The sequence below is a fragment of the Mus caroli genome, unplaced genomic scaffold (assembly GCF_978045245.1).
Source record: "Mus caroli unplaced genomic scaffold, Mus_caroli_1 scaffold_13, whole genome shotgun sequence".
Classification (NCBI taxonomy): Eukaryota; Metazoa; Chordata; class Mammalia; order Rodentia; family Muridae; genus Mus; species Mus caroli.
This window is the reverse complement of record NW_028227268.1, coordinates 23,400,154-23,426,796: the sequence shown is the minus strand read 5'-3', so window position 1 is coordinate 23,426,796 and position 26,643 is coordinate 23,400,154. Positions and strand designations below refer to the sequence as shown.

General features: G+C 53.0%; 1 protein-coding gene across 1 annotated transcript; it reads left to right on the top strand.

Annotated features, from left to right (window-relative positions):
• The first annotated feature begins 763 nt into the window (after positions 1-763).
• Thra (thyroid hormone receptor alpha) lies at positions 764-26,601 on the top strand. Its single transcript, XM_021176912.3, has 9 exons — positions 764-972; positions 12,412-12,763; positions 15,248-15,315; positions 16,064-16,164; positions 19,996-20,143; positions 20,825-21,030; positions 21,836-21,982; positions 22,442-22,700; positions 23,212-26,601. The coding sequence occupies exons 2-9, from the start codon at positions 12,711-12,713 to the stop codon at positions 23,460-23,462; spliced, it is 1,233 nt and encodes a 410-aa protein (XP_021032571.1). The 5' UTR covers positions 764-972; positions 12,412-12,710; the 3' UTR covers positions 23,463-26,601.
• The last annotated feature ends 42 nt before the right edge of the window (positions 26,602-26,643 follow it).

The window sequence follows — 26,643 nt, the reverse complement described above, 5'->3', positions numbered from 1 at the left end:
ATCACCTCACAGAAGCTGGGAGATAAGGGGCTGTAGCGAGATTTGTCCGCCCCCATTCCCCAAGCTTAGTATAGGAGTATATTGTTGGGGAATGGCTGGTGGGCAGTGACTAGAAAGAGCTTCCATGGAGAACAGAGACGTTTGCAAGAGGAGGCAGTGGATTCAGCATTAATGTTAGAAACGAGAGAGGAGGAACAATGTGGAACGAGCCTCCAAAACGGCTAGAAATAGGATGGTTGAAGTTAGGAGGATTTCAGAAGTAACCTGTCCAACCTTTGGATTTTGTGCTCTTACCCTGGAAGCTGTAATGTGTTCAAGGTCACACAGGGAGTTGCTCGCAAAGAAGGGACCCGAACTCTGAAACTACCCTTAGCGTTTGGTATCTGGACTTGCTCCCGGATTTATAAGGTGCAGAGATCTCATCGGTCCTTCTCCCCCTACCCCAGGGTGCAAACCAGAACCCCCCTCCCCCAATTCTCCTCGCGAATGAAAGCTATTTTATTTGAAAATGACATCTTTCTCAAAACGTGTCACCGACCGTCGCTCCTGGATGGAGCCGTAGGGGAGGGGGGGCGGGGGTGAGGTGGGCGAGTCTGAGCCTGGTAGGGAACAAGGCGGTAGAGGGGCTGCGGGGCGGCCGGCCAGGATCTGGGGAGCGGCGGGGGGCGAGGGGCGGGGACCGGCGGCTGCGAGGCGGCCTGCAGGGAGCAGCCGCGAGCCGGCCGGGCGCGCGGAGCTGGAGCCCCAGCCGGAGCGGGGCGGGGGAGGGAGGAGCCAGAGCGGCCGCCGCCTCTGCCGGAGGAGCCGCGGGGCCGCCACACTCGCCCCCCGCCCCCCCGCGCTCACTCGCACTCACACCCCGGCGCTGGAGGCGGGCGGCCCGGGCCCCACCGGCCCCCCATGGACGCCCCCGGCACGGGGCGCTGAGACCCCCGCGTCGTTGCTCAGCTCTGACCAGCGCGCCAAGCCGAGGTAAGGAGGAGGGAGCGAGGGGGCATTAATATGCAAATGCATCGCGATTGATTATGCAAAGCCGCGGGTCTCTGGCCAGCTCGGAGGCGGGCTGGGGGCGCCCAGGGGGTTCCCGCCGCCGACCTCAGTCTTTCCCGGCGCCCGGGTGACCCTGTCACAGCCCGAGAGCTAGCCACTTACGCCCTGGGGAAGGAAGGTGCTGTTAAGTGGTCGGTGGGCCCCGGGGTTCGCCCGGGGAGATGGCGTCTGGGCCTCCCCTTCGAGGGCCCGCCCCGGCCTCTGTCCGGCCGGTCTGCTGCGCATTCCCGGGTTGGGCCCCGCTGCCTGCCGAGGCTCCCCCGCCCGCCCCGCCGCGGTTTGTTTACGGTGTGCCAGAAGCTTGTCGTGTTCCCCCCCCCCCCCCAGCCAAAGAGACCGAATGGCCTTTGCAAAGCTGTCTCTAGCTACGAAGGGCAATGTGGGTGCGGCAGGGTGGAGGGGCTTGCATGGGCTGGAGGAGAGAGAAGCCCCCCTTCCCTCCCCACCTCTCCAGTTGAGCATGGCTTTCTGGTTGCAACACTCCTAATTGCAAAAACGCGGCGGGTGGGGTGGGGTGGGGGGAGTGTGAGCGTGTAGTAGTGGGGGTGTACTTGATGGTCCCTAGATGATTAGGAGAATTGTTGGCCTGTGGTTGGGGAAGAGAGGAAGAAATGGACCCGTGTTCTGTGTGTGTGGTGTGTGTGTGTGTGTGTGTCCGTGTCCGCGCGCGCGCGCGTGCATGCTCCCCGTTTCCCTCCCTTTGCAACGTGTCTCTGGTGCCCCTTTTCTATCTTGGGCCCTTCCTTGTCCAGTGTGAAAAGAAGGCCTGGGAAGATGTCAGAGGCAATGGAGAGAGCCACCCATTTTAGGGACTGGAGGGGGGAGCACACAGAAGGAAAGCCAGGGAGACGGCAGGCCTGCCCCTGAATGTTGGCTCTGGACCCAGGAGGGGGAGGGGATGAAGGGGGCCATTGTCCAAGATGAAGGGGGAGGCAAAGGTGACATGCAGACACAGATATGCCTACACAGACAGCTACATGCACACTCGGGGACATCCAGGCAGATTCAAGGACAGGAGCTGCTGGACACACCCACATGGGGACAAGGGAAGAGGCAGGCCTCCACTGCTTAGTGGAGCTCAAAGGGTGGGACACACCCACGGGAGACCAAGAGCAGGGTGGAGAGACGGCCCTATGCACATACCCACGCACAGAATCACAGGGAGATGCTGTCACACAGGGGTAAGGAGGAGTCACTGTCACCCACACCGAGAAAGTCACTATTGAATGCATGCATGCACACATGCACACACACAGCAATTGCACACAGTCGCACAATCATAAAAGACCCTGTCATTCAGAAACACACACGTGTTCATATGTGTCCAGTCATGTAGCCGTCATTGCTTGCCATGATAATCACTGTCACTCAAGCAAACAAACAACCGAAGCTACACATCAATACATGTATACAGAACTTAGCAACAAGTCTTTTCCTGGATTCAGCTGGGGAGCTGAGTGAGGTTTTGTTAGACAATAAAATCTCTGCTACCAAGAAAATCAAATTCATCTGTATTAAAAGACCCTTCTGCATAATGGCGCAAAGCATGCAGTCCTGATAATAGAGTCTCATTACTGTCGTTTGCTATACCACCCGGTTACTAGACTAGCAAGCTCCTTAAGACATGGGAGAATCTCTAGAAGAGCCCTGGATCCCACCCAGAGCCTAGCACACTATGTGCTCTGTAAACACTTGTTAATTGATTGACTGTGGGAACTCCAGGCACAGGTGCACATCTTTACACTTAGTCTCACAGGTGCAGGGGCCGTGCCCAGGGCTCCGGCTGCAGTCACAGGTCCCACCTGGCAGTGTCCAGATAACCCTGTAGCTTGATACATTGTAGCTGGGGCAGGAATGCACTTAAATGCACATAATCACAGACTTTTTTCCTTTGGCTTCTTGCTATCTTTTAGGCTCAGGCACTGTGTAGCAATGGGCTTCCCCCTCCTCTTTAGAGGGACAGAGAAACAAGAGCAAAGTGGGTGCAAGGGGGTTCCAGAGGGCCGAGTCACAGGCCTGCAGCAGTGTCCAGTGACTTCCAGCAGCTGGGTTTGTCCTGGTTGCTGGGGGAGGGGCGTCTGGAGAAGAGTTGGGAGTGGCTCTCTGGCCCTCTCATCCCTAGCCTGTAAGCCAGTGTGGACCTAGCTGCCTCTGCTTGGGGTTATTTGGCTGGGCCTTTCCTGGGGACCCTAAGTTGTCCCCAGCTGAATGTTTGTCTCCCACAGCGAATCCGCCCCTTTTCTCACCTCTGGCCCTCCTGTCCAAACCTGGAAGCTTTCCTTAGGAGGCTGTAAGCTGGCGAGTGGCTGAGTGAGTGAGGTGTATTTTTGACTTGGAATTTCTCTCTTAACTCACTCTCTCTCTCTCTCTCTCTCTCTCTCTCTTTCTCTCTCTCTCTCTCTGTTGCTGTCTTGGGGTGTCTGGCTCTTGTTGTGTCCCTGCCAGTTTGTAACGTTTTCTCTCTCTCTCCCCCTGCGCTCCTCTCTGTTTCTGCCACAGCCTCTTTTCTCAGAGCTGGCAGCAACATTCTTCATACTTTTCCAGTTGTTAATACTCAAATTCAGGCCCTCTGCACAACATCCCCCCCCCAGCCTTCCTCTGGGGTCAGTATGGGGGGGTGCTCAGCTGGCTGCTCAGGACATCCTGCGCTTCCTCAACGCTGCAGCTGTGGCTGGCCAGCAAATTTTGAGGGCTGGGAATGGGGAGGGAAGGGGAATAGGGCTGCTGCCTGTGTTGACCCTCAAGCTGGCAGGCCCATCCACGGAACCTTGGTCAATTCAGTAGGAGCGCCTTAGGTTCAAGCTACAGCTCTTTAAGGAGCCAGTTAGGAGGCTCCTCCCCTAACTGGACCCAGGTGGGAAAACCATGCCCCACTACCCACCACCACACCTAGTGCAGTGGCAGGAGCTGGCGGGACCCAGCTGGGTCTGAATTAGAACTCATGGCCTTTCTTCACATCTCTGGCCACTGAGACCCACCTTAGAGATGTGCCAACAGCTGTGTCTTCTTTGCCCAACTTCATGCTTGGTTCTGAGGGTACAGCTGTTTAGACTGTGCCAATTTGGGGCCAGGAGGGGGGAACTGTAGCCCACACATGAGAACAGAAAGGGTGGCTCTTTTAGGGAGGAAAGTTGAACAGAGGCTACTGGCACAGGAGGCCCAAAGCCTGGGGTGGGGGTATGCATGGGAGAGGGGGGTACTAACATGCCTGGCCATGCTCCCTCTAGCCTTGGCCTGCTTGCATAAGAATATATTCGTAATGATTCTGTCATAGAGTACTCAGGACTTCAACTGAAAGATGAACTGAGGTTTGTCACGGAGGCTACATAGCCAGATGAAAGACAAGGTATCCTTATTCTAGCAGGACGTTGCAGGATTTATGTTGTCATTGGTTAAAAGTGGGATTTTGTTGTTTGCTTTGGAGTTCAGCTGCCTAGGTTTGAACCCTAAATGCTGCCTGCTAATTGTGTAACCTTGAGAAGACTTTAATTTCCTTCTTGCCTTATCTGTAAACTAGAGATGATAATATCTACCTCATTTAGCTTTTGACATTTATAGATGTTAGATGCTTGGGAAGCTGAGGCAGGAGGATCAAGGCCAGTCTTACCTACATAAAGAGTTGAAGGCCTGAGCTCCGTGAGGTCTCAAACAGAGACACATATATACTGCTTTAAAAGTGCCCCGTTCCTAACCAGGTGTAGTGAATGGCACAAAGCCACTGGCTGGAAAGGCTGGGGAAGAAAGACTAGGAGTTCTAATCCAGCTTTAGATACAAAATGAGACTTCCCAACCCCCATAAAGCACTTAGTTCATGCCTGGAGACCCTGGGTTTCTGGTAGAAGTTGGGTAGAGATGTACGTCTCCTGACCACTGCGGGGATAGGGACAGAAGTGAGGGAATGGGGAGGGTCCAGCCATCTCACCTCTCTTGCTCACAGGTTGTTTTTTTCTAACAAGACTCACGGCAGGCCTTCCTGCCCCGCCTCCTCTGACCCCTCACCTTTTAACTTAAAAGGAGCCCTTGGCATCTCAGCCTGGGACACACCTCCTCTCGGCTAAGGGCACATGCGTGAATGCTGGGTGTCACCACATCTCTCTTGGGACAAACCTCAGTGTTGGCAATGAGAGACACAGAGAGAAAGAGAGAACACATACATGAACAAAGGCAGGGGGTGAGGAGCTCTGTCACCCTAGGAACTTGGAGAGCATGGCAGCTCTCTTCTTCCTCCTTGGGGGTCCCATCACCCTAGCTACCTACCAGGACCTAGTCCTGGCTCACAGATGTCAGCTTCCTCTCTACACAGTGTCCACTAGTAAAAGGTGGTGGCAGAGAGGCAACGGACCAGAACGTAGCACCTGGAGATCCCGGATCTGTCCCGTGTCCCTTACTTGGCTGTGGGTCTAAGGATCAGGATCCTCTTTCCCACAAGCCCCATTTATTCATCCCCTGCTCTTCAAGGTGAAGTAAGGACAATGAACGAGTGGTGTCTGTTAGTAGATTGACTCGGAGCCCTTGGTGTGAGAGACGATCTCAATTCCAGGTCTCATGGCTGCTGAGGCGCTTAGGGGAACTTTGGAGCCTCTTGAGGGGAGGCAGGTGTGGTGTGTGGACAGAATACTGGCTGGGAGTTGGGGGCTGGGTTTCTGCCATTCACCAGTTGTATAACTTGGGGCCTGGCTTTTTATCATGTAGTACATGTTTAGGGTAAGGGTCAAGAACATAATATTGGACATAGAGCTGTAGCTTGCTAGCAGAACTCTTGCCTAGCATGCATGAGGTCCTAAGTTTGATCCCTAGCACTGCAGGAAGAAAAGGCAAGACAAATAAGGCAAGCTGTTAGCATGCACAATCTGTATCGCTGCCTGGCGGGGTAAGCTGTTCCTGTGGATTTCTTTCTCCTCCCCAGGCAGAGAATGCACGCACATGCCACCAGGAACCAGAGACAGTTCCATCTCTCACGGAGACATCTGTGGCTCTCGTGTAGCTGGACATGTGTCCTTTTGCCTGAAGGGCAAAGAGCTGGGGGTACCAATAGGGACCTCCTTCCTGTTTGTCAGAGAGGTCAGAAGTTCACAGGTAGACGGGGAGACAAAATGGATATTATTGCTCCCGGAAATACTGTCCTGTCTCTTTGCTTTGGAGGTGGGCATTCGACCTGGAGAGCAGGGAGTTAGGGTTTACAGTTAGGTTAGTGCCAGGGGCACAGCCACACCCACTCAGCAGTATCGAGGAGTGGTGGTTTGAGCCAAGCAGCCGTCTTCCTCCCCCTCCCCTTCCTCTTGTGAGGACAAGATGAGCTCCTGGCTCCAAAGCCCTGGCTGCCTGTTTCATTTTCTCTTTTACCAGGCATGGGGAGGAGGGGACGAGCTTTGGTGACTATCCGCATTTTCATACACATCAGTGAGTGGGTGTGTTGTGCATGCATCCATGTGAGAGTGTTTTGTGCATGTGTGGGCAGGGTAGGGCTCTGAATATCTCCTGGAACGGGTACTGGAGCCCTGCAGCTCTGCGCATGCGGGGTGAATGTGTGAGTCTGCACGTGTCCATGTGTGTGCCTGAGACTCAGCTGCGTCTGCTGTTCTCTCTCCCTCCCTCCCTCCCTCCCTTTCCTCTCTCTCTCTCTCTCTCACACACACACACACACACACACACACACACAATCTCTCCCCCTTATATTCTCTCTTTCCTTCCTTCCTTCCTTCCTTCCTTCCTTCCTTCCTCTTTCTCTCTCCCTCTGTGTTTCCTATCCTGCTCTCTGCCCCCCTCCCACTGCTTCTGCCAGTTCTGACTGGGTGGGGGCTAGCTTTAGCCTCCCTGGGGTGCCTAGAAGAACATCCTGTCTTTCTCCCCTCCACATACACACACCATTCCTTCCCTTCCGAAGCGACACTTTCTGTGGCTGGCAGACAATTTCTTCTGCTTTAGAAGAGTAGAGTGCAGGAGTACCCCCAAGCCCTGTGCCCCTGATGCCATCTGCTGCAAGCGCCTTGGCCCCGTGACATTCATGCCTCCAGCATTCAGCTGCCCCAGCTTCCAGCTCCAATTACCCTTTCAGCTGGGGGTGGAGTGGGGAGAATATACTATGCCCATTTTTTTTGGGGGGGGGGATGCTCCTAACTCTGCTTTCTTGGAGACTTGGATCTCCTGCTGCTTTCTCTGAGGGGAATTGGGGAAAAGGGTATGAAATCTGGTGGAGGCTGGGTATACGCCCATCCATCCCTTCAAATGTGGAGGCTGGGCATAACCAGGGAAGTGACCCTAGACCTAGCACCTAGCACCTTTGATACTTTATGGAACTAGCCTGGGCTAGGGGAAGGGAGAAGAAGCAGGTGGGAAAGGCTCTAGGGGTGTGGGTTGGGAGCACCCTCTTTGATGTTAATACTGGGCATCTGGCCCAAGACAGGCTACTGTTTATGTCTTTCTGTCTTTGACCTGCAGGGGGGAATTTCCTGTTATATTCTTTGTGGTGGTGGCGGTGGAGGGGGGACAGGGAGGATCCTTTGTTTAAGCAACCAGTCTCCCTGTCATGTACATCCCCCATCTAATCTCCCATTCCCTGGTGTTAAGGCCTCCAGTAGCTAGGAAACCTGACTTCTTGGTTCTTGCTCTGGAGTTCTAGAATCCCAAGCAAGATCCCACCCAGAGACGCTGCCTCTCTGGGTCCCCACCCCCACCCCCATCTATAAAGCTGTGCCTAAGTCTGTGTGTACTTCTCTGACACCTGCCAAATAGTCCCTGCCTTCCCGCCTTTCAGTCTCTCCTGGCACTGGGATAGCCGAGAATTGGGTGGGGCAATTCTGCCTAGTCCTTACCTGAGAACAGAACAGGGTAGGGGTCTGTGCAGGAGGGAGAGGCCCCAGCCCCTGGGAGGCATCTGTCTCAAAACATAGGGTGTGTGTTGCTACCACGGGTCCTCAATGGCCATAGATACCCCCTCCCCACTGTTAGGTTGGTGGCTACTTGTGGGAACCCACGTTGGCACCGGGCACGTCTGCACACAGATGGCTATGTGCCTGTGCATGCCCGTGTATGTTTAGGGCTCCTGTGGCTGCCCTGGCCTCTCCACATTACCCTTGATGATTCCGTAGCATGGGATCGGGACATCTATGTGGGATGATTGGAAGTTGGGGAGGGGGTTCTTCTGCCCATCCTAGTAGCAAGCAGAGGGGAAGGGGGGAGGGGGTGTGAACCTACCCACAGCACTATTAATAGCCCACATGCCAGGCCACCAAGAACCAGCTGTCACCGTGGAAACCATTTCGGCTCCCCCCATCCCCCATCCTCCATGGGGTGGGACTTAGGCCGGGCAGAAGCATCCCCCACCCATCTTTCTTTGTTATTTCCCTTTCTCCCTTTGTCTCTCTCTTTCATCGACCTCTCCTCCCTTTATCTGTTCTTCCCATCTCACCCCTTCCTCTCCTGTCTTCCTTCTCATTCCTCCCTTCTTTCTTGCCCCCTACTTCCTTAACATCCCTGGCTCTAACCCGTATCCTCCCTGCCTCCTCTTTGTTCTTCCCTTTGTATTTTCTCCCTTTTTGCCCATTTTTCCTATTACCACCCCCACCCCATCCCACCCCCGTCTCTTCCTCCCTTTTCTCCCCCCCTTTTCTCCCCTCTTTACAGCTAGTTCCCTACTGTGTGTGTGTGTGTGTGTGTGTGTGTGTGTGAAGGATGGCTGGGCTTTCTTCAAAGCCTTAAGGACAAAGTTCAGGGGCCCCAGAAAGGTGGGACCAAAGCCAGGTACAGATGCTGAGAGGTGTGCGTGCTAGCCGGCTAGGGGAGAGGCCCTGCTGGCGGCTTCAGGAGTCCTTTGCGGGTATCCCAGGGATCTACGGAGTAGAACAGGCAGCAGTGGGAACCTGGCACGGTGCCCATGGATGCCGCATTGGCTCCTTGTCCCTGTCCCCTCATTGCAGAATCACTTAAGCTTAATGAAATGCTTCCCTCCCCACCCCACCACCACCCTATGGGCATCTTTCCCGTGCTGCCACCCAATAGCTCTTATCCAACTAAGAAAGAGTGGGTTGCCAGGCCAACAGGCAGATGGGTCCTGCTGTCCCGTTGTCCATCTGAGTGTCTGCATCCCATTGTTCTACCCACTCTGTCTCTCTGGCTCTGAGCTCTCCACATCCCCCTGCGAAAAAAGGTACTAGAAATGAACTGGACTCCAGAAAGAGGGGAGAGAGGCTGCTCTTCGGGGTGGTTACCCTTAACATAGCAACACCCTTCTCCACGAACCTTTTCCTACCCGTAGCTAGCTAGCGTGGACTCACATGGTTTCATGCCTTCCTGCATGCATGGCTGCTACACAGAGCCCCATATGTCCTCGAAGAGGTTTTTAGGTGTCCCCAGGGGTTCCAGACTCTTGCTAGGCGCCAAACAAATGCCTTAAGAAGTGAAGGTAGCACCTTGACCCTCTTCCGGTGCCAGGAGATAACCATAACCTGGGCTACACCACATGGCACTGGGACACATTCAGCCCAGCACAGAGGTGGGGCAGAGAAGGACTCTCCCCTCCCTCTGTGGGCACGTGCCCTTGGCAGTGCCCAGACACATTTGGAGTTAAGGCTGGGCCAGGGAGGAGAGAGGGGAAATAAACAGGGTGGCTTAGATTGGCACTACCCCAGGTCTGCCTTGTAGCAACTGGTAGTGGTGGGATACTGGGGGAAGGGCACCTCCAGAGCTATGGCCGGAGGCAGGAACTTCCCATGCCACACTCACTCCTGCTGGGGTTCCCTGCCAGGCCCTGCCCACAGCTGCTAATACCCATTCCTACACACCCTGCACCCCGGCATTCTTTGCCTGCCCCCAAGGCCCATTCCCCAGGGCTGCCCCTCTCTCTGCTTGCCCACTCCTGGGTCTGCCTCCTCCCTTCCCTGGGGGCGCTTGGGCCTCCGGCTGGCGAGTGGATTTTTCCAGCTTCTGTAAACAAGTGATGGCAGCGTGCCAGGCGGGCAGGAGACAGGCGGGGGCAGCACCGCAGCCAGGGTGTGCCAAGCACTGAGGCACGGTGGGGAGGGGGGTGCGGGGAGGGAGACACCCAGACCCAAAGAGAGAGAAAGAGAAAGATTCAGACAGACAGACTGACTCAATGAAGCTGTACTGGACACAGAGAGCAGTGGGAGACAGAGCAGTCAGTCTCTTTTGTCCAGCCCCCAGAATGCTCCTTGCTGTTGCCCCTCTGTTCTAGCCTAGCTAAGAGCAGTAGGCCCCAGTGCCCGGCCCTGGGCATCCCCACCCACTTCTTCTCCTCCCCCACCTCCACCCCTTAGGGCTGGCTATGCCATTATAAATTTATAACAGGAATTTCTCCACAAGCCAAGAAAAACTTGACCTACTTTCTTGACGGCTCCCTGGGCAAAGTCTCCCCGCTCACCCCCCCCAACTCCTGTCCAGCCCCCAAGTGCTCAGTTCTAGCTTTGGGGGGGGGGGTTGTCAGAGACAGAACGGGCCCCCTTTTCTGTGCTCCTCCTATTCTCTCCACCCAGGGGTTGCCTGAGTGCAGAGGCCTGTCCTGCTGTCCTGCCCCTACCCAGTGCCCTGCCTTATCTCTGCCCCCTCCTCTCGCCCCAACTGGACTCCTTATCAACTCAAGGGGGTGGGGCAGGGGGCCCTAGGCAAGGTCTCTGATACAGCAGCCATGTGACGGAGTTGTACATGGGAGCCATACCCTTTGTCCCCCTCCCTTATGCCTGCACCTGCCTGTGTGCATACACACAGGGCGACACAGGCCTGCAGCAGGGTCACAGTGGGCAGGCTCAGAGGAACTGGAGGTGGGGGCTTGGTCTAGCTCCTAGTAGCTGAGAACGGCTAGGTTTCGAGACAGGCTGTGGAGTTGTTATCCCTCAGCCACCTGCTTTCTAGCTGCAGGAACCTGAGGGAGTCACCAAGCTTTCTGGGACTCGGTTTCCCCATCTGGAAAGTTCATTTTATTATTATTATTTGATGTTATATCTCAGTTTTGTTTCTGAGATAGGGAGTCACTGTATAGCCCAGACATGCCTCGGATTTGTGACAGTCCTCCTGCCTCAGCCTCCTGAGTGCTGGGACTTTATCATCACATCTGGATCCATTTGGGGGAAGAAAGTTTTGTTTTTTCATTTCATAAAGTTGAGGTCCTAGCCGGGCGTGGTGGCACATGCCTTTAATCCCAGCACTCGGGAGGCAGAGGCAGGAGGATTTCTGAGTTCAAGGCCAGCCTGGTCTACAAAGTGAGTGCCAGGACAGCCAGGGCTACACAGAGAAACCCTGTCTCGAAAAGCCCCCAAAAAAAAAGATGAGGTCCTTAGCCCAAACTGGTCTTAAACTTACTGTGTGGCTGAAAATGACCCTGAACTTCTAATCCTCCTGCCTCCAGCAACTAAGGGCTGGGAGGATATACATGCCTGGCCCTTCCATCTGCAGAGCTCCTGTGCCCCCTTCAGAAGGCACAGATCTGTTCAGTCAACATCACATGATAGTTCCTTCTCCTTTCCCCATCCCGGTGAATGGCAGCTGATCACCTAGGTCAGCTAATTCTTATCCTGAAACTGGACAGTGGGGTTTGGGACTTGGTGAGAGGGATTTACAAACCCTTAAAGGAGCAAGGCATGGTGGTACATACATACCCTTATTCTCCAGCAGTCCAGAAGCAGAGGCAGGTGGATTTCTGTGAGTTCCAGAACAGCCTGGTCTATATAGTGAGTTCCAGGCCAGCTAGAGTTACATAGTGAGGCCTAGACTCAAAACAAAACAAAGTCCTCAAGGGGCAGGAACCGGGGTTTCATTAATCACAGGAAGCTGAGGGTCAGTTCTCGTTGGCTTCTGTTGTCTCGCTCCTTCAAGACCCTAGCGTGGAGCAGGGATATAAGCCAGAGGTAGGACACAGGCCTATCCTGCCCCCCGGAGACACTAGCATGAACATTCACAGTCCCTATACGCTATCCCACTGCCCCACCCTGCCTTCGTGGGGACCCCATGCCTGTGTGGCAAACTACTTGTCTCTGCTCCCCTGTTGCCCTATCACACTGGTGAATCCTAAGAAACCTTGGTTAAAGGGTGGTAACAATGGCTAATGTTTAATAGGCGCTCATAAAGGGCCAGGCATTTGTTCAAATGTGAGAATCCAGACTTGTTACCTGCTGCATAGATGACCTCATTCTTTCCCTTCATCCCTCCCTGTATCTCGGGCCTGCGTCGTAGCTCTCCAACTGCACCCGCGATGTGATGTTATTCTGGTCCCGTTCCTTTACCTATCCTCCATCCCTACTGCCATTTTGCTACAGGCCCCTGAAAGTTACTAAATACCCCCACCAAATCCTGCTCAGTGACATACCTCTATGGCGACAACTTCTTACCCCTGCCTCTCTCTTCTCTCCACAGGTATCTCCAGACAGGACAAGTCTCCGAAGACTTCCCAGCCCCTAACCCAGTACCTTTGACCAGCTTGCCCCTAGCTCTCCCACCACCTGCCACTCCCCAGCCCCTCCCACCACCAGCCCTCCCGTTTTTTTGGGGCGCAGGGCATGGTGTGAAAGGCTGAGTACTGAGGGGGTTACTATGGGTGCTGTGCCCTAGGGCCTGGGTGGCGGGGGGTGGGTGGCCTGTGGGCGTGGGGGGGGCAGTGTGCCCACCCCAGTCTCTTGGCGTGCTGGAGAGCATCCTGGATGGAATTGAAGTGAATGGAACAGAAGCCAAGCAAGGTGGAGTGTGGGTCAGACCCAGAGGAGAACAGGTAACGAATGGGCCTGGCAACCAGGTAGTACAGCAACAGATATGGATAGCTCTCTGAGTAAAAGAGAGCTGGTCTCTGTTTTAGACACGGCTTTTAAGCACCCCTGGACATGGACATGAGGCCGGCAAGCCTGCTGCTTACCTTAGTCCAGGGATTGAGAGCATGCTCGTATTTCTTAGGGAACCAGGCACTTGGGTTGAGATGTTCATTTTGAAGGAGGAAGGGTAGGAAACAGGATCATTACAGGTAGCAGACACTCCGCCCCTTCCTTGGCAGTGCTGGGCCATCTCAACACCCCCCTCCCCCACCCTGTGTCTCTTCTCTATTGTTACCCTCACTTGAGCATGTGTGCGATCCCAGTGGCCTTGCCATTTTGTTCTTCTTTCTCCCAGTCCATTCACTGCCTGACCACAAATAAGCGTGTTATCCACAAGCCATGGTGCATATAACATAACATTTCCGGGTACAGGCACCAATAACTATTGGTCACAACCCACACTTATTTTTGGAATCTATTGGAAACCCCACACACTCTTCCTTGTTCATGGTCAAAGGCGGGGACTGCCAATGCAGCTCCTCCCAGGAAGTGGAAGAACACACCAGCTAGGAAGGGTTTGCTTCCTCGTGGATGAGACGGCCCGGTCACCTTGCACACACCACTAGGGAGAGGTTATACCGCTCATTTGCACTGCCCTTCGTCAGTTTAGAGGGTCTCTGCTTTCCCCATCTGCTCCAAGTGGCACAGAGCTCTGTCCCATTTGGTGTGATGTCCCAAGAGCAGGGTACATCCTGTGCCTATGGCCAGGGAAATAGTGGGGGTGGGGTGCTCTGGTGAGCAGTGTAGCTAACTGTTGTCTGGGAGATCAGGTCCTGAGCCAGAAGGCTGGAAGCTTGGCCAAGCAAAGCCCTTGTGCCCAAGACCGGTTCTTTGGAGGGTCAGAAATAGTAGATGGGATTTGTGGTTGTGTAAGTGGGACACTGGGTAAGAAAGCCCCTTCCCCAAAAACCCTCCTCTTGAGACAGGCTGTTCTCACCATGTAACCGCCACTTGGATTCCAGTATTTCCCTGCCCACACTTCTGGGAGAGCCTGCTCTTAGCTCTTGTAAAAAGATAGAAATGAAGTACCTAGTCCCTCAGAGCTGTGGCACCTCTTCGCCCAGCCCTCCCCTCCCCCATGGCCACGTGCCACCTTGTGGCTGTATGTGGAACTGCACCCAGAGGCTCTGAGGCCGGTGATAGCCGAAGCCGCCTGCTCAACTGGGACCAAAGTGGTCCCTACACACTCACACCACCAGAAGGCGGGAGGCAAGCCTGACCTTCCAGCCTTGGTAGGAACCAGACAGGGGTAATCCCCAGGGTGTGTGAAGCACAAGGCTGTCTGTGACCGTGACCCTGGCCAAGGTCACTGTGTCAGTGTGTTGGGAACTGTATCAGGCCTTAGGGGGAGGGGCCCTGGATCATGGTACACACAGGGTGGTTGTAGAAGGTTATACAATCCTTGCATGCGTAGAGGCTTATGTAACCTGTGTGTCCTAAGGTTATGTAACACATATGTGGAAAACCTGGCAACATATATGTGCAGTGGCTGAGAGTTGCTAAAAATACCATGCATGAAGAAGTTCAGGGTCTTTTTCCTGGCTGATTCTGGTTAGGTGTCCCAGCATACAAAAGGCCCCTTGGTTTCCCGATTTGTTAACTGGAGGCTGTGAACAAGGTAATCCTGATATTTTCAGTCCACGTGGGTTATTTAGCATGTGTACATGTCCTAGAGAATGAGGAACATGTCCACATGGGACAGAGGGACGACATTAGGTGCCTGTCCAGAGGCTTTCTGTAGCACATGGGTACCTAGAAGAAGTCATAGAGAATGCCCAGAAAATTGCATGCAATTGTAGATCCTAAGGCTCATTACCATACTTGGGTTTATGCTGAAGGCTGCATAGTTATTCACACTCGTGGGTGTCATATTGCATATATATATGTGTATATATATATATATATGTATATATATATATATATATATATATATATATATATGCATGCATTCGAAAGGTTACATAGATTTAAGAATATTCCAAGGAGCGTCCCATATATTGTGGCTGGAATGTATATGTGTGTATGTGCGCCTTAGAGCAGCGCCTTCGTGTGACGGGTGTCTGTGTGTTTGGGGACTTTTGAACATTGCTTAAATGTGAGATGTGTGTGTGTATTTTGGGGTCTCACAGCAATACGTGTCTGTGTGACTGTGCTGGGCCCTCAAACATGGTTTTGGCCCCATCTAAGCCCCTTATCTCTCCCATGCAGCGACCAGATAGCTAGACCCTTTCCAAGCTTTGTCAGCTGATATAGGGGTGGGAGGTAGAATAAGGGCATAAGGAGGGGGGGGAAACCAAGCCTAGGGGGGAGAGGGGTGAAGTCTCTTAGGTGGGAAGAGACTGCCCAGAGGCCACTCTGTGTGATTCTGCCCACTTTGCCTCATGCAGTGCCAGGTCACCAGATGGAAAGCGAAAAAGAAAGAACGGCCAATGTCCCCTGAAAAGCAGCATGTCAGGTGAGCCTGGCTACGTGTGCCCCTCCCCCTCTTCCCCTCCCCCCCACCACACATATGTGCCCCTCCCCCTCTACCCCTCCCCCCACAGCACATTTGGCCTCCTCTGGAGGGAATAGCCTACAAAACATGGGTTGGATTTGTCTGGTGGTAAGAATAGTGATTCAAAACCTATTCTGGCCTTTGAGGAGGATGTAGGTCAGGAAGGGCCTCTTTGACCCTCCCACGACCTCCTCATCAATGGTTCCACCGGTGTCAGGGCATCTGTTCTCTCTCCTAAGATGATTGCTTCTTCTCCAAGTCCCTTACTCTATTCTATCACTTAGATGAAATGTGGAAGAAAACAAAAGAGCCCTACGTAGGCCAAGTACAATGGCACCTACAAGCAGTTAGTGCTGTTTGGGGTACCGATATAGGAGGATGGCTTGAACCAGGGGTTCAAGACCTGCCTGGGGAACATAATAAGATCCAGGCTCAAAAATAAATACATGGAAGTGAGTCGGGTCCCTGAGTGGACAGTCAGGAAAAAAAAGGACTTCCATTATATATATCTAAAGGGAAAGGGAGGGGCAATCCCCACCCCCTCCTCCCCTGGCACGTCCCCCGGATTTTTCCTTTCTACTTTGAGATAAGGAGCCCCTCCCTCCGTGGTGCTGGGCTGGGAGAGGGGTGAGAAAGGCCAAGTTGGGTGGGTACAGTGTAGGAGCTGCTCCGCCCCATGCCCACTGCCTTCACCCTTTCCCCCTCCCAGGGTATATCCCTAGTTACCTGGACAAAGACGAGCAGTGTGTCGTGTGTGGGGACAAGGCCACCGGTTATCACTACCGCTGTATCACTTGTGAGGGCTGCAAGGTATGGATGAGCCGTCTCCCGTCTGCCCCTCTCTCTCCCGTTGCCGGTTCCCCTTTGAGTCTGACACCTGGCGTAATTCAGTCACATGTAACCTAGAGTGGACCGGTTGTATCCTTTTCTCTTCTCCTGCATTTATCTGGTCACTTGTTCATTCATAACCCTTGCTGTGACACTTGTACGCCATGTGTCTAACCTCTCTGAGCCTTGGTTTCTTCATTGATAAGATGGGGGGGGGGGTGATCTTGCTACCTTCGTCATAGAGTTAATAAGCAAATTAAATGAGCTAATTCACCCGGCACGGCTTTAAGTAACTGCAGAGGGGTGGGAAAAGGATCTGGCAGAGTTGAGACTCGCGACTGTGATAGCCTTTAATACAGTGCCTAGTGCATAAGAACACATAGGGTCAGACATCATTCATCCTTAGTGTGTTAGGAATGAGGGGTGTGAGGCTAAATGTACTGCACACCTGGGATTCTAGCACTTGGGAGACTGAAGCACAAAGATCAGGAGTTCAAGGTCACCCTGGAATGTCTGGTTGGTTCTGGGCCAGCCACAGGCCCAGTACAGTAGCACACAGTTTTTATCCCAGCGCCCTGAAGGCACCGGCAGCCTAATGCCTGTGGGCTGAAGCCAACCTGATCCACACAGTGCATTCTAGACAAGCCTAGGGTACACAGTGAGACCCTGTCTCAAAACAAAAACAAAAACAGAAACAAAAAGAGCGTGGTACACAGTATACCTCATACTCTCAAACTCCTTGCAGTCTACCAAAGAAGCAATCCACACAGGATCAGTGTCTTTCAGAACATAGGTCATGGAGGCTGGGGAGTTGACCCTGTGGGAAAGTGCTTACTGCACAAGCGTGAGGATGTGAGTTCAGAGCCCCAGCTTCCACGCAAAAAGCTGAGCATGGCAGCATACCTGTCCGTGACCCAAAACTGTGAGACAGAAGCAGGAAGATGCCCAGGGCCTCCTGGCTAGCCAGTCCAGCATGTCTGTGACATAAGCTCCCTAGTGAGACCCTGTGTCACATACAAAATGAGGTCCGAAAGGTGGAGAATGATTGAAGAGGACCCTAGGTGTTGACCACTGGCCTCCACGTGCACATACACAGGCACACACACTAGGTGTTGACCTCTGGCCTCTGAGTGCACATACACAGGTACACACCCTGTGCATGCACACGCACATATGCTCTATACTGAAGATTCCTGGGCTACCGGCAGTAGTAAGTATACTGCAGATTCCCAAGCTGCGTGTGTCCCCTACTTTGTCCAACCCTTATTGTGGCGGAGCCCAGGACTCTGCTTTTAACAGGAGTCCCAGGAGCTCCCAATGTATCCGAAAAAACTAGGACCTGTGCTGAAGGGTCATAATGGGGATGTAGAGGAGAAGATGGCCAAAGGTTCTTTTTAGCAGAGGATCGAAGGCCACAGACTTGGAAAAGCCTATTAGATACAACCTGTTTCAACCTGTGTGGCTTTTCTGGGACCACCACCTCCTGCAGGTACAGGTCTTTCCAGAAGGAGATCATTTAAAAGTGAGACCAGGTATGGTGGCACATGCCTATAGTCCCATATTCAGAAGATGGAAGCAGAAGGATTAGAAGTTCTAGGCCATCCTAAACCTATGCCTGGGCTACATAAGACCATCTCTCAAGTCCCGCAGTGGTGGCACACACTTTTTTTTTTTAAGTTTTATTTATTTATATGAGTACATTGTAGTAGCTGTCTTCAGACACACCAGAAGAGGGCATCAGATTCCATTACAGATGGTTGTGAGCCACCATGTGGTTGCTGGGAATTGAACTCAGGACCTCTGGAAGAGCAATCAGTGCTCTTAACCACTGAGCCATCTCTCCAGCCCCATGGCACACACTTTTAATTCCAGCACTCAAGAGGCAGAGGCAGGCAGATCTCTGAGTTTGGGGCTAGCCTGGTCTACAGAGTGAGTTCCAGGACAGCCAAGGCTACACAGAAAAAAAAAACCCTGTCTCAAAAAACCAAAACCGCTGGGCGTGGTGGCGCACGCCTTTAATCCCAGCACTCAGGAGGCAGAGGCAGGCGGATTTCTGAGTTCGGGGCCAGCCTGGTCTACAGAGTGAGTTCCAGGACAGCCAAGGCAACACAGAGAAACCCTGTCTCGAAAAACCAAAAAAAAAAAAAAACAAAAAACAAAAAAACCAAAACCAAACCCAAACCAAAAAACCTCTCTCGAACTAACACACAAAGGCATACGCACACACAATGCAGAAACTTGAAGTTTCTCTTAATGTCAGCCAAACCAAAAACCAGTCGAGATCCCAAGTTTCATAGCCATGTTCTTGGAAATGATAGTAGCAACATAGCCAAGAACAAGAACCCTCAGCTTCAAGGACAGACATCTAGGTCCCAAGGGAACATGCCCCAAACACAGAGGTGCCCCTCTCCACTTCTAGAGCCTGCTTTTGTAAGTTTAGAATGAAGTCCAGGAGTCTGTATCTTGGTGCAGTAACTTTAATTCACCCTAGATCTGGACTCTCAGATCTCAGTGTCTTCTAGAGAAAGCCTAGTTTTGACATGGAGATTAAATTTAACACGCACGAAAGGTACGTGCCACATGCCCATCACAAAGTAAGGTTCAGCAGGTATTCGAACTCACCTTGCTCTCATCCTGATTCTTCAAGTGCTGCCTTTAAAGAAAAGACTAATGCAACAGTTTAGTAGTAGAAGTAGTAGTAGTAGTAGTAGTAGTAGTAGAAGAAGAAGAAGAAGAAGAAGAAGAAGAAGAAGAAGAAGAAGAAGAAGAAGAAGAAAGCTTACAAGCAATGAATGTTCCCACTCAGTGCATTCTCTTGAATACTATTTTATAAATTGCATTTGCAAGGATAATAGGCAAAATAGTGTCTATGAGAATGCTTTTGGGATCAGCATTGCCTGTAGATTCATTAAGCAAGATAGCCACGATATGAACTGGACTTTCTAGGGCTGGCCATGTAGCGCTGATGGTTGACTGTTTCCTTCCAGTTCACAAAGCCTGAGTCCCATCCCCAGCACCACATCAACCAGCTGTGATAACACATGCCTGCAATCCTGCCACTCCAGAGGTCAGAAGCTCAAGGTCATACTTGGCTACATAGCGAGTCTGAGTGCAGCCTGGGCTGCCTGAGGCTCTTTGTCTTGAAAATATATAATGCTTTTTTTTTTTTTTTTTTTTTTGTTTTGGTTTTTTGAGACAGGGTTTCTCTGTATAGCCCTGGCTGTCCTGGAACTCACTCTGTAGACCAGGCTGGCCTCAAACTCAGAAATCAGCATGCCTCTGCCTCTCAAGTGCTGGGATGAAAGGCGTGTGCTACCCCTGCCCAGCTATATACTACTTTTGTTGTTGTTGTTTTGGTTTGGTTTTGGTTTTGGCTGTTCTAGAACTTGCTTTGATCAGGCTGGCCTTGAGCTCATAAGAGATCCACTTGCCACTGCCTTCTGAGTGCTGAGATTAAAGGCCTGTGATACCACTACCCTGCATAATACATTTAACAAATTCTTTAGAGTAGACTTCTAAGGCCTCACCGCATCCCACGGCAGCCCAGGCCAGGCCCCGTGCTGACTACCACACTCACTGTTCTTACTTCTGCCAGTATAGACATTCCTCATCCCTCTGCAGCCTGAGGGTAAGGCCATGGGGTTTTTTGGGTCTCTTTGGCCTGGCAGGGTCCAGCAATTCTGGCCCCACAGTGATATGAGGATGCCAGGTGACACTGACTTCCCTTGCCCCTCCCCTCCTCAGTCACCCGTGTAGTTGGCTCAGGAGAGAAAGTCTTACTGATGCACCCTGCTTCCTATGCCTCCACCCTAGGGCTTCTTTCGCCGCACAATCCAGAAGAATCTCCATCCCACCTATTCCTGCAAGTATGACAGCTGCTGTGTCATCGACAAGATCACCCGGAATCAGTGCCAGCTGTGCCGCTTCAAGAAGTGCATCGCTGTGGGCATGGCCATGGACTGTAAGAGGCACCCATGGGGCAGTGGAGTTGGGCTGAGGGGTAGAGACTGAGGGGTAGCCAGTCCAGGTTAGGCTTGATCCCAAATCCCATTTGGTACCCTCATACCAAAGGAAATAGAAGTCCTGTGTAGTCTTTTTTTTTTTTAAGATTTATTTTATATATAAGTGCTCTATCTGTATGTACACCTGTATACCAGAAGAAGGCATCAGATCCCATTATAGATGGTTGTGGGCCACCATGTGGTTGCTGGGAATTGAACTCAGAACCTTTGGAAGAGCAGACGGTGCTCTTAACTGCTGAGCCATCTCTCCAGCCCCTCCTGTGTAGTCTAGATGCTTCTTGCTGTTTGAAGACTTTAGAAAGGGAGTTGTTGAGTAAAAACTTCTGTACACTGAACCTAGTAAGGTTCCTGCTCCCCAGGGAAGGCACGTCCAAATGAGGAAGGGCTCTTTCCTCGACTGTAGGTTGGTTAGCAAGTCCCCCACAGCTCAAATCAGAACCTGTTATTCCTTGGACCAACCTACTTGGAGTTGACTTGGTCCCAGTGATTAAACATGGTTTGTATTGTGCCACCCTATTGCTAAGTGATTTGGGGAAGTCACTTGACATTTGTATTAGAGTGTGTAATTTCTGAGCATGGGAGGGGGTTTGCCATGCAAAGCGTCTTTTTCCCATAAACAGTGGTTCTAGATGATTCGAAGCGGGTGGCCAAACGCAAGCTGATTGAGCAGAACCGGGAGAGGAGGCGAAAGGAGGAGATGATTCGCTCACTGCAGCAGCGACCAGAGCCCACTCCTGAAGAGTGGGACCTGATACATGTTGCTACAGAGGCTCATCGCAGCACTAACGCCCAGGGCAGCCATTGGAAACAGAGGCGAAAATTCCTGGTAAGAAGGCATGCACATTGAAAATTACCTTGGAAACCTTGGTTTGGTTCAGCCGAAAGCTGGTACTCTGTCCCTGTTGGCAGTTCAGAGTTTGTGCACTTGTACACATGCCTTTGCTTTCTGGGACCTGCCTGTCCCATCTAATGGGGTGCTCCATGAGAACTAGTTCCAATCCTCTAAATTCCAGGGCGGAGCTGACCCACAGGGACTGAGGACATAGTCACATAACAGTATTATGGGACACCTGCAGGGTCCAGGTGTTGTATTCAACCCTCACAGAACCGACTGCCAAGTGGATGATCAGTTTGGAAGGAGATGGGCCAACGGGGCCTGGTTCCCTAGTAGAGAATGCTAAGGGATGGAAAAAGCACTAAGTTACCCAACACCAAGCAGATGCGTTTGCAAAGGACTCATTGTGTGACTCTGGCTATGCTGGACCTCAGTCTAAAAGTGCTGGTGATTCTGTTTTCCATATAGATTTGCAGCAAGGATTAAAAGGAGCTATGTAGAGCAGGCAACCAGCCTACAGCCTGGTGTCATGCTTTCAGGCATGATGGCTGTGTTTTTATTGCAATTTATTAACTACTGTCCACACCATTATCAGCATTAGTAAGTCTGAAATGCTGGCTCTGGTCTATCCTCTTCCCCCAATGTTGAAGCCTTGAGGCAGAGACAGAGCTGTCTTCTAGCTCCGCTGGGACTTTTCCCCCCAAGCTGCCTTGGAGCTCCCCCTGGTGGGTAGGGAGTCCCCGTGAGCGGGTGAAAGGGGTCTGCAGCCCCAGCTGACCCTCGTCTCCCCCTCTAGCCGGATGACATTGGCCAGTCACCTATTGTCTCCATGCCGGACGGAGACAAGGTAGACCTAGAGGCCTTCAGCGAGTTTACCAAGATCATCACCCCGGCCATCACCCGCGTGGTGGACTTTGCCAAAAAACTGCCCATGTTCTCCGAGGTGAGTGGCAGATGGAAGGAGAGACTTGTTAGAGAGAGCCTCGGGTCACTTCCCAGGTCACAGAGCCTCACTGGGTATTCTTCTCATATTCTCTGGACATGGAGTGAATCTTATAGATCTATAGATATTCAACACATGAGTGTATGCACACATGCACACACACACACACACTCACACTCCTATCTGCAGGCAGCATGACTCATCTCTTCATTCTGCCTAGCACTAACTAGAAACAGGCTGCTGTACTAGCTGTGGGACCTTGGCCAAGTTACCTACGTGTTCTGTACTTCAGTTTCTGAAGGAGACTGGGAGAATGATGGGACCACACCCTTAGACAAAGCTGTGAGGTTTAAGTACAATAGTGCAGGAGGGGCGGGCTCAGCCCAGCACAGGGTGGGGGAGGTTGTGGGGGTATGGAGAGGATGCACTGAAGTGCTCTGTGATCCTGCTGTTCCATAGCTGCCTTGCGAAGACCAGATCATCCTCCTGAAGGGCTGCTGCATGGAGATCATGTCCCTGCGGGCAGCTGTCCGCTATGACCCTGAGAGTGACACCCTGACCCTGAGTGGGGAGATGGCGGTTAAGCGGGAGCAGCTCAAGAATGGTGGCTTGGGTGTGGTCTCGGACGCCATCTTTGAACTGGGCAAGTCACTCTCTGCCTTTAACCTGGATGACACGGAAGTGGCCCTGCTGCAGGCTGTGCTGCTAATGTCAACAGGTATCTTGCTGTGGCGGAGAGGTGCCACAAGTTCCCAGGGCTCTTGCTTGCCTCTCTCCTTCGTTTTGCATAGGTTCTGTCTCACCCCTTCTCTCCCAGGCTGACTCTCTATAACCCCTTACAGTCCCCTGCCCTGCTAGCCTATGTTCTATTCCATTTTCTTTGCCCTCCTGTTTGGTTTCCAGACTTATTGCCTCTCACTATCAACCCTCTCTCTGCCTATTCATGTTCTGTTTCCAGCCTCCCTCTCCTCTCTGCCGTCTTTCGATTTCACTATCTTCCTTATGGATTGCTTCATGGCCGCAGGTCCTCAGTGTCCCTCCCTGAGCCCCAGCCACCTCCTCCTGCTAGGTGGCTGCTACTACCCTTGTCCCTCAGTGCTATTTTCTTCCTTTGATCCCTCCCAGTCTCTCTGCCTCAGTATCCCTTCATGCTGCCCATCATGTTTTCTCCTGCGGCTTTCCTAGACCCTCTTGCCCTCAGGCCTCATGCCTTTCTTTCCTCCTTGCAGACCGCTCTGGCCTGCTGTGTGTGGACAAGATCGAGAAGAGTCAGGAGGCCTACCTGCTGGCGTTTGAGCACTACGTCAACCACCGCAAACACAACATTCCGCACTTCTGGCCCAAGCTGCTGATGAAGGTGACTGACCTCCGCATGATCGGGGCCTGCCACGCCAGCCGCTTCCTCCACATGAAAGTCGAGTGCCCCACCGAACTCTTCCCCCCACTCTTCCTGGAGGTCTTTGAGGATCAGGAAGTCTAAAGCCTCAGGCGGCCAGAGGGTGTGCGGAGCTGGTGGGGAGGAGCCTGGAGAGAAGGGACAGAGCTGGGGGCTGAGGGAGAACCCCCATCTCTTCTCTCCTTCCTCCCATCCTTGGATAGATGCAGCTCCCATACACCCCTGCACTGCCCAGCCCCCTCAGAACCTCCAGCCCTTGGACAGGGCCATAAATGAACTTGCTATGAAAGGCAGTGTGGGAGGCTAGGACCCAAGTTCTAGAGTCTCTGGGACCCCAACCTCTAAAAAAGTAGGGGAAGGGAAGAAGAATTGAGAGGGACATGCCATCTTGACTGTAGGGTCAGGAGGAATGAGGACTAGGGGCAGGTGCCCTTACTCACCCCTATACACACAGAGAGCCCTGCCAAGTTCCTTGGCCTAGATTTCCCTTCAGGCCACAGGTCTCTACTTCCCCAAATACCTGGGTCCTGAGTGCAAAGGACAGCTTGGCTTGGCTTGGCTTGGCTTAGCTCCTCCCCTGGAGGCTAAAAAAAACAAAAAACAAAAAAAAACGGTAGTCATCCTAACTGCACTTTGGAAACCAAGCAAGGGGAGAATATAAATGAAGAAAAACTAGACAGAAAAAAAAAAACAAAAAAGAAAAAAGAAAAACAAAAAGACAAAAAAAGAGAGCGTTAGAGAGAGAGAGAGCGAGAGATGATATTAAGTTATTAGCTGAGGCTGGCCCAAGGGGAAGGATCCCCCCCCTTAACCCTGCCCTTCCCACCCCCATGCACTTTGAGAGCTGCCCTTCCGACCCCCAGAGAGAAATGCCCCAGGCAGACCTACAGAGGTAGGGCTGCCACCCAGAGCTGTGAGAGGATACAACAGGGTCCCGGCAACCCCCTAGCCTTGCCCCCCACCCTCGTGCCCCTTTGGCACCGCACCCCAGTACTTCTGCTCTCTGCCACTTGTGCCCGCTGAGTTCCATCTACCTCTCACGCTGGATGCCAGCTGGCCCCTCACCAGCCTGCCCTGTTGCCCACACAGCTCCCCTTTCAAGTGCCCAGCCCCAGGGGCCTCCTGTCCCCCCTCCTCCTATACCTTGACACCCACACAGGAAAAACTGTGGCCCGGGCTCCTTCCCTCTTCATATCCTGCAGTATTAGCTACAATCCAGATGCTGCTGTTGGGGTGGGGGGTGGACATGTGTGTCTCCCAGAACCTCCCCCCCTGTGGGACTCTTGTTTCCTGTCTGTCTTTGGGGCTCCCTTTGCTCTCCTTCCTGACTCCCACTGATGTGCTAGCCAGACATAGGGCAGGTTGGCATGCAGTGGGGGGGGGGGGGGGTTCTATCAGTGGCACTTAGCTGGGGCCCAGGGGAGGAGGCAGTTGGCCCTCCTCCCATTTTTTTTTTTAAGCTCTTTAGGCCAGCCACCCCTCTGCCCCTGGGAACCCCTCTCCCCTCTTCTTTTCTAATTCAGGGACTTTGGCTTGAGCCACCTCCCACCCTTTGGTGAGGAGTGCTCTGTTGGTCTGCACTTGGGTGAGCTGCCTCCTCCTCCTCCCTTTGGCTAACAGCCCACTCCTCTGCAGAGAGAGAAAGAGAGAAAAAGAGAGAGGGAGGGAGGAGGTGGCCCTCCCAGAGTGGAAGGGAAGGGAGGAGGAGGAGGAACAGAGCAGACCAGTGGCCCTGGGCTCAGGGCTGCATGTCGGCAGGGATGGATGGGTGGACATAGATGCCCCCCGGAAGCCATGGGGAATGGGGCAGGGGGCGGGGGAGGGGTGCCAGGGCTTCCTGCGCTTTGCACTATTGGGGCAAAAATGTCTTAAGCAGTGGGGAACCTGCCACCCCACTCTGACCCTCAGCCTGCCACAGCCCCTACACACACACACACACACACACACACACACACACACACACAAATATATGGAAGGCAATGCTTTGCTGTTCCCAGGCAGTGTCCTTTGCCACTGTTCAGGTGTTCCAACTGGGCAGAGGGCCTGGAGGAGCATCTCCTGTCACCTGTGCATGTGCCTGCCCCACTCCTTGGGGCCCCTGGGCCACCTGTGCTATCTTCATCTCTATCTTCTTTTCTCTCTCTCCCGGGGTACTGATTTCTGTATTCCTCCAGTCCCATGGATAATACTCTCATACTTCCCTCCCATACCTGGGGGCTCAGTGGAGTTCCTGACCTGCCTGCTGTCTCCCTTCTTCCCCTGACTCCACTCCCCTCCATTCCCATTCTCAGCCATAGGCATGGCCTCTTATAGGCACTTGGGAATCCCCCCTTCCCCAATCATATGAGCTGTGAGCCCCTGCCCCTCAGCCCTTCCCCTCCCCCTCAGTGATGTGGAGTGTATGTGTGTGTTCCTACGTGTGAGTGGATGAGTGAGTCTATGTTGTGGGAGGAGCCAGAGAGACTCAGGAGTGCCACGCACCTGCTCTAGAGAGGCAGCTGTCCCAGTCCCTGCCGTGGAAGTGGGGGACAGGGCCCTCTCCTGGGGGCCATTGGTGCTAATGGGGGGATGGCCTTGGCATGGGTGCTTAGCATGCCTTCCCCCAATGTTGGCCCGGGGCACTAGGGCAGGCCGGGTGGGGCAGCAGGTGCAGTATTGATGGGAGGGGTGGGTTGCTGGGAGAAGGTTGGGGGGGCCAGGCCAGGACAAGGGGGTGCCAGAGCCATGACCACTACCCTGCCCTACCACTGCCTCTCCATCTCAGTATTCCCCCCACCCCCATCACTTATAACACACATACCTCATCCAGCCTCCTCCCTGCTCAGACTTGGGGAGGGTGGGGGAGGAGGAGCCCCTACCCCTTCCCCGGGTGGTGGGTCTACAGGGCTGGGAGAGAGCAGGGCGTGTGACACAGACACCGTCCGTCCATCCGTAAGGGGGAAATTACTTCCTGCCCTAGGAACTCCTGGGTGGAGGAGGGGGACACTACCCAGAGGCGCTACTGAATGTATGAGAAGCTGGTGCTGAGGTGGGGGGAGGGGTTGTGGCTAGAAACAGGGAAGGAGATAGGTCCTTTCCCCAGAGATGGGTGGGACCGGCAGGGGTGACTTGAGGGGCTCCTCCTCCTGCCCCACAGTTGACAATCAGTATGTCTGTTATGTGCGAATTTTTCACCCCGTTGTGTTTTGGGTCAGGATTTTAAAGAAAGATATTTTTATGGTAATTGTTGCTCGTCTATTTTACTATATATTTATGTAATAAATAT

Bases quoted from the DNA above. Each gene is read 5' to 3' on its own strand.
- Thra (XM_021176912.3), top strand. From the start codon at position 12,711: ATGGAACAGAAGCCAAGCAAGGTGGAGTGTGGGTCAGACCCAGAGGAG. The intron at 16,165-19,995 runs GTATGGATGAGC...CCTCCACCCTAG, and splicing joins TCACTTGTGAGGGCTGCAAG to GGCTTCTTTCGCCGCACAAT. The intron at 21,031-21,835 runs GTAAGAAGGCAT...CTCCCCCTCTAG, and splicing joins AACAGAGGCGAAAATTCCTG to CCGGATGACATTGGCCAGTC.